At 36.4% G+C, this 7,490-nt stretch overlaps 2 protein-coding genes across 2 annotated transcripts in view; both read left to right on the top strand.

The window, feature by feature from the left end:
- Positions 1 to 410: 410 nt before the first annotated feature.
- LOC107103824 (macrophage mannose receptor 1-like) lies at positions 411 to 2,733 on the top strand. The gene is made up of 3 exons (XM_015403657.1): positions 411 to 724; positions 817 to 1,132; positions 1,213 to 2,733. The coding sequence occupies exons 1-3, from the start codon at positions 411 to 413 to the stop codon at positions 1,411 to 1,413; spliced, it is 831 nt and encodes a 276-aa protein (XP_015259143.1). The 3' UTR covers positions 1,414 to 2,733.
- Positions 2,734 to 3,491: 758 nt separating this feature from the next.
- Positions 3,492 to 7,490, top strand: part of LOC107103826 (macrophage mannose receptor 1-like) — a 9,686-nt gene continuing 5,687 nt past the window's right edge. Inside the window, exon 1 of the mRNA XM_015403660.1 lies at positions 3,492 to 3,606. The gene's annotated coding sequence lies outside the window, so the exon portion shown is untranslated. The remainder of the gene's footprint in view (positions 3,607 to 7,490) is intronic.

The raw sequence follows: 7,490 nt of genomic DNA, 5'->3' as shown, positions 1-7,490 counted from the left end.
AGAAAATATTAGGCCCACAGAAAGGATTCAAAGACTAAACATCTCTGGCAATTTAAAAAGATTTTTGGGCTTTTGTATTATGGTTGAAAAAAAAGAGAAAACTTTAGATCTTCTACTCTATATCATCTCTAAACATAAGGAGAAACAGAAATAAGCCTGTTTATCTTTTTAGCCATTTGATGGACTTTTATATTTTCCTTTTCACAAATGCTCTGGTGAAAACTAAAGAAGCTAATCTGCCCTTCCTAAAGTCAAGAGTTCTGCTTATGTAAATGTGAACAGCAGGTGGGCAAGTAGTGTCACTGGTCAGCTCATTGCATTGGGGTGTGTCTTGATGACACTATCCTGTAGAAGGGTATAAAATGAAATAGCTCCTCTTCACCTAATGATCAGACTTAATGTTGCTAAGTATGGGAAAGAAAGGCCGCTCTGAGCTGATGTGCCTCCTCTTCACGATGGCTGTGCTTTGTCTTGAAGCAAAGATACACAAAACTGTTTACATTTCTTCGAAGAAACTCACTTGGGATGAAGCAAGAAAGCACTGCCAGGAGAACTATATCGACATGGTTACCTTGGACGTAGTAAACCCCGAGCTGCTGAATGAGTTGTTGGAGGAAGAAGACGAGCTGCTGAAAGAATTTTCGGAGGAAAAAGACGACATTAAATTCTGGATTGGTTTACATGAGGATCCTGAGCAATCGTTGGGGAGTTTGATCAGTGGAAAGTGAGTTTCCATATGATGGCATATGTATAATGACATTTCCATCTAATGAAATTCTACCGATAACCACCTAAACGTGTCTGTGTTTATTTCAGAACTGGTATAGGCTCGACAGAAGATGATGACAATGACAGCGAGAGCTGGCGCCCCACGCTGCAATCGTCTGGTGGCTGTGGCTCTTATAACAGCCGAAACAAAAAGTTGGAAATCGAGTTATGCAAAGAAGAGCTTCCCTTCATCTGCTTTGGTGACAACCTGATTTTAGTGGATGAGAAAAAAACATGGGAGGATGCACTAAATCACTGCAGGAAAAAGATAACTGCATCCTCCAAATCTGACCTCTTGAGCATTACCAACCCATCTGACTACTACTACGTCACTGATCGGATCTACAGAGCCACCACTGAGGAGGTCAGAACCCAGTTAAGTACTACTGCAGTATTCTGAACCAGACTATGAATCACTGATGTATTCCATGTTGTGTCAATCAGGTTTGGACAGGCTTGCGTTTTCTGGGAGGGGAGTGGTGGTGGTCAGATGGAGAGACTTTGGACCACCAAGAGACGCTGCCGGGGTGCCCCAGCCAGTGGCAGCACTGTGGCACCCTGTCCAAAAATAACAAGGGATTCTGGATCACCAGAGACTGCTCAGAGAGGAGGAGCTTCATCTGCTATTATGAAAAAGTAGCTTAACAGAAGGAATATGTGTAACTCTATTCACTGTTGATGTGTATAGTCCCATGCTTGCTTTCCACTGATGTAGCATTTTGTTGTGATAGACGAACATTTCAATTCATAAGTTGATAAATGTAAAAACATGCTTTTTATTTGTTAATAGTGCCAAAGCATTGATATTTTAACACAGAGAGATCCAAGATGGTAATAATCTATGTATGTAAAGCTGGACTTAGGGCTGAGGAGCAATATTTAAATATTCAACCAAAAGCAGCAAGTAGTTTGATTTATGTTATTTAATTATCTCTTATCTTATGTCTAATTGCTTTTGCATGGTCACGCTGTGGTAGAGTTTTTACCACCGTTGTCAACAGCAAAGAACAAGGCAATGGAATTCATACAGATTATTTCAGCTGGTTAAGTAGCAATCAGATAAATCTTTTTTTTTTTTAATCTAAACTTTAAAAAAGTTGAATCTAAAAGTATGTTAAAATTCAGCTGAACTAACCTGAGATGAGTTAAATTTCTTGTTTGTTTACAAATTTCCAGAATTGCTTAAACCTCCTTACTTATTAATAAAATAACACAAAGTTTCCTTTTAATTTAAATACATGAAAAACAAAACCTCCTGAAGAAACTACAGGACTAATATGAGAGCACTCCACAGCCTTATTTGATCCTCCGTAGCTCTTTATTTGCTTTAGCAGTGCTTATAGGGTCCATAACAGGCTGAACGGCCCCTTGGCAACCATCTTAAGCGTCAGATATGGTCTCTTGACATGGTGACTTATGAAATGTCTAAATATTTGTTTAATTTCTATCTATTCTTCACCATCAGTTTATAATAAGCAATAATTGTATTCTTATACAATAATATTTTGGATTGCGCTGTGTATACATCATGCTGTATAAATAAATATTCTTTGCCTCCTGGCAGATTGAAAAAGTTTCAACGATTTAGTGTCCATTATCCTCACAATTCAGTAAAAACATCCCCCAGTGCAATACCTCCACCTCTGTGCCAGACTGTCAGCCTGGTATACTAGTCATACAGTCATCTTTCTCCACACATGATGGTGGATGTGATCCTGGCCTCCTCCAAACAAAGCTCTTTCTCTGCAGTCTTTTTGCTGAATGCTTTAGCTTTTCATTTAGGGACAGCAGTCATAACAGGATTTCACTTAATTATATGGGAAAGTATGTCCGCAGTTATATCTGAAGCTAGGAAACAAAGCACTCGTAGAATTTCAAAACTCCCTGCAGTGTCCTGCTTATTCTTTACTTCCATCATGGCTTCAGCTCAGCTGGGACATAAAATATGAATAAATTGTAGGATGATGCTCCACTAGTTGATTGTTCTAATAAATATTTACAATAGGGATGCGACCAACGACAGCACATTGGCGGGACATCAAAAGAAAAATATTACTGTGGATGAATACATCATAATAAAGTTGTCATCCTTGGATGCTTTGCAGAACATAGAAATTCCTTAACAGATTCAAACACAAACACTAAACTTTAAATTTTTTGAAGCTGTGTGTTGTTTTTATCATTTTATTGTGGAAATTATGTTTGCAATAAATTATTAAAACCTAATGAGATTTATACCAATCTCTTTGGTATTTAACCTTATCTAAACAATGTTAACAATGATATTACTTAAAGAATTTAAGGATTGTGATTTTATCTTTGCTGTGGTGAAAAAGGGTCTCTCTGAAGGATCTGCTCAGTCCTGTGTCTAGGTTTCCTTTATCATACACAATAATGATAGGTAATATTGACTAGACATCCATGTAACTTTTTTTTTTTGGCTACTTTGGAATGTTGAGACTAACTTTATCATTTCAATTGTATATATATATAGTGAACATATGAAGGTGATTTTTCTACAAATGAAAACAGCATTCTCGCAGACTCTTTTGCATGTTTTTAAAGATTCGAATTCAATTCTTTGCATGTAGCCTGATCTCGTCCCGACAAAGCAAAATACTATTTTGAATGTGGAAAATTTAAATATTCCACAAGTGCGTCAGTCGTTCTCTGTACTTACAATTGCAGTGACTAGATTTTGTGGAAATTCTATTAACTTCTCAGAGAACAGTGGCTCTTGGTCTATGCAGGTCCTGCACTAAATATTTCGCGATTCTTGCAAAGCCAATGGCAAAGAGCATGGCAGGGCTTTAATGTTTCTTCTCAATTTGAAAAAAGGTAAGTTTTTGATTAATTCAATTAGAATAAATGACCTGCAGAGCAGTGATCAAGGTCCAGAAAACTATCCAACTGATTGGTTGGTTTAATCTGTAATATATCCTTTGAATAAAAACGCAGCCTATAAATCAGCCCTGAATGGGCATTAGCATGTCAAATTCACTTTTTTTTTATCAGGAGGGATATTTTCCTACCAGTCAAGCTTTGTAAATGGAGACAATTTGAATAAACCACCAAAATAACAGCTTATAAAACAGGCATGACTGCATTGGGATCTGCTTCTATTAGAATATTTTTTTCATATGGGAAAAGCTCTTTTTTTAACCAATCTCTCAATTGGTGTTTCTGTTAAATCCATTATATTAGATACCATTGGTTCCCTCTCATAAGTGACTGTTCAAGAGCTACTTAGAATTAATAAAATTAGGTTAGAATGGGAGCATAGCAACTAAATATGGGCCTAATGAAAATATTTGCCCATGAAATATGATTTTTATATTAGATTTATCATCAGTTGTAAATAGATTTATTTGATAAACACATTTAAATAAATGTATAAATGAATGTACCTCATAAATATAGCCTAATGGTTCGAAAACAGAATTGATCTAAAATGAATTTCTTTTTAAAAAAAAGATGTAATGTTTGGGGCACTTAACAACTTTTAATTAGATGTTTTGGGTTATTGCTGAGCTGAAAGATTGCTTCACAACCTGTTTAAGCAGCAGTATTTAAACATGTGTCCCTAAGAACTCCCAAGAATGATAAAAATCTACTCTTGCAGTTGTCTGTTTGTTCCCTACTCCTCTTGAGATTTCAGCTGATAAGTGAAACTGCATATATTGAATAAATTATCATAATATAGAATACATATCATAGCCAAAATAAATTAAGTCATTCAATAAAATGCTATTAAAATATACTTCTTACAGGATTGTTACCCTTATTATTGCCTTAAATAGGGAAATTAAGAATGTTATTGATTGATGCGAACTTCTTTCCTAGAAAGATATGATAATACAAAATACAACTTTAAATTGTAAGTAAATAAGTAATAAAATAATTTAGAATTTGATTTAATTTTAATTTTGGGTTTGTCTTTCTTGTCATTGGCTGTTAAAGCCTGTAGAGTGTCATCTAACTTGACAAAGCCAAATCCTGTTAAATCTTTATTGCTAGCTGATAGTTGTTATATGTGTCTATGGAATCCCAGCATCACTGTCCCAAGTAATGTATTTTATTCTATACAAACTCTATCAATCTCCAGTTTGGTGGTGGTGACATAAGGCTGTTGGACCAACAGAGCACATAGTGGATGAAATAATGAAAATGGAGGACTTTTTACAAACGCCACAATCTTCTTCACCTCAGATTATCAGCTAGTTGGATGGATGAAATTTGAACATGATTCGTTTTAACAGAAAAATATTGTCAAAACACATTGCTAGTCTAATCAATTTAGGCTAATTGGGCTTGGGCCATTTTGCCAAAATTGAAATTATATTTTTTTTACCCCAAATCCTTTTTTTTCATGTTCTTTTTTTTTCTCTTTGATTTTCCTACATTGCAGGAATTGCTTTGTTTCAGAGTTTCTTTGTTCTCATTGCCTTGAATGCCTTTTTTTAGTGCATTGTGGATTTTACTGTTTTTTATAAAATGCTTACATCTGGCTTGCATGTAGGGATCTGCATAGTCACCTGGTGACATTGGGATGTAAAGCTGTGTGCCATCTGCATAGTTATGGAAACTGATCTCTTTGTTAGCTATAATCTGAGCTAAGCGAAGCATGTAGATGTTGAATTGTAGGGGCCCCAGAATGGAGCCTTGAGGTACCCCAGATCTCAGTTTTTTGGTTTCTGACTTAAAGTTCCCTACTAATGTATAAAAGCCCTTTTGCTTTATTTAAAACCAGTCCAGTGCTGTACCTGACGCTCTGATCAAATCGAGTGATCAACGGCATCAAACGCTGCACTGAGATCAATTAGTAACAGCAGTATGGTTTTTCCAGGGTCTGAATTTATACGAATGTCATTGAACACCTTAATATGGGCAGTCTCAGTGTGGTTGGCATGGAAACCTGAGAGGAACACATCAAAAGTTTTGCACCTGATATAACCCGGTGCAATCCTTTTCTCTTGAAGAGGTTTCTCTTTTACCAATAAAACCAAACGATGTTGCAGAGCAGGCTCGTTCACAAGCTAGTTATACGAATAAATACGTCATTAATTCCAAAAGGGAAGGCCCTCTTTAAAATTGTTTTATTTAACAATAAACGTTAAAGGGGCAAATGTTCGATTTCATGTCAAACTTCGCCACAGAGCTACAGCCACACAAATGGGGCGTCACTTTCTTGCCATAGCGACAACGGCTTTCCGTTTTCATTGGAGGGAAGAGGCCATCCCATTCTCATTTATACCCTCCACCTTTAATCTAGGTACCTTCCACAGCTGCAACTGGGACTTTATTGGGAGTGGCACTTGATAATTAAGGGGAGGTACATAGTGGGAGGTTTGGGAATCAGCCAGAGGGTCTATGGAGCAGGTCATACAGCTGGCTACTCGATGCTGATTGGCAAACATACTTCAGATTTTGACTGACAGTGACCAGACAGTGAAGAGGTTTTCCTCATGAGTTGAGAGAGAAAAGTGATCATTCAGTCAGAGCAGTCATCTTGTGCTGAACTTTTGTCTATTCTTTATTATTTTAGAGCACTGCTTAACAGTTATTTTCAACCGTTGTAGTAATATGTTTTATGTCTTTCAAAATTTTTTTATGCAATATGTGACATTTGGATTTATTTAACACCATTGGGCCCCCCTGTTTCAGAGAGCAGCAGCTGCCACTGCTCTATAGTCACTAGTTTGTCAGATCTGTGCTGCCGTAGCTCCTATATAATTATATAGAGCAATTTCTAAGGCAAGGTAAAAATAAAGATTGAGACTGAAAGAAAATAAAAGACACACTTATGTATAGTATATTGCATTTCTGTCAGTAAATCCCTGTAATACTTACAGCCTGTAGCTTTAACATGAAAATATAGCATTGAAAAATATATCAAGATGAAAAGATCTTTAAAAACAAGGCAAGATAACTCTGTCTTAAGCTTTCAATAAGTTTATAGTTTTCTTCTGATGAGGTAGTCTTTGAACTGTTTGTTCATCAGGGAGTAATATCTATGAAATGCATTTTAAGTTTTAATAGAATTTATTCCAATAAAAACATTTGATTATGACCTAATCATTAAGAGAAACAACTCCTGTACCTCAAGCTTACTCATCCTCCCTCCTACATATCCTAAAACCACACCTCCTTAGACACGATTAGAGCTCCCACAGTCTAATGCTATGTTCACACCACACCTGATTTCAGCAGCAAAAGCCTGCTGTTTCATTTTTGATGCTTTTACACATTAAGGTCAGAAATGCCTCAAGAGCATCTTTGATGCTCCTGTTGCATCGAATGGCATTCACGCCATTGAAGTCATACAGTCTTTATTATTCCACTGCCTAGAAAAAAAAAGCAAACAAACAAAACAAAAAAAAACTAAAAGAGATCATTGAAACTGCTAGCAAGATCAATCCCATTTTTGGTTGTTGTGCATACCCCCCACCCCCCAAAATGGCATGTGCTTCTTTATTTGAGGTGCTTTTAATCCATCTGTTTAAAATGATAGGACAATGGGTCAGGTTGGGTGGAGGCTTTGAGGACCCAAATGCAGAAATAAATTCACAGATTTAATGAATAATCCACAGGCAAACAGGGGCAAAAAAATCCAAGAATGCAAAAATACTAGAAAAACCAAACAAAATACAATCAATGTCATGGAAAATTCACGAGAGGAGCAAGAGACGAGGAAGCAACAAATCAACAATAAAAAAGCAGCA

The sequence above is a fragment of the Cyprinodon variegatus genome, unplaced genomic scaffold, assembly GCF_000732505.1.
Source record: "Cyprinodon variegatus isolate N-32 unplaced genomic scaffold, C_variegatus-1.0 Scaffold1537, whole genome shotgun sequence".
Classification (NCBI taxonomy): Eukaryota; Metazoa; Chordata; class Actinopteri; order Cyprinodontiformes; family Cyprinodontidae; genus Cyprinodon; species Cyprinodon variegatus.
This window is presented reverse-complemented; position numbering and strand designations above follow the sequence as displayed.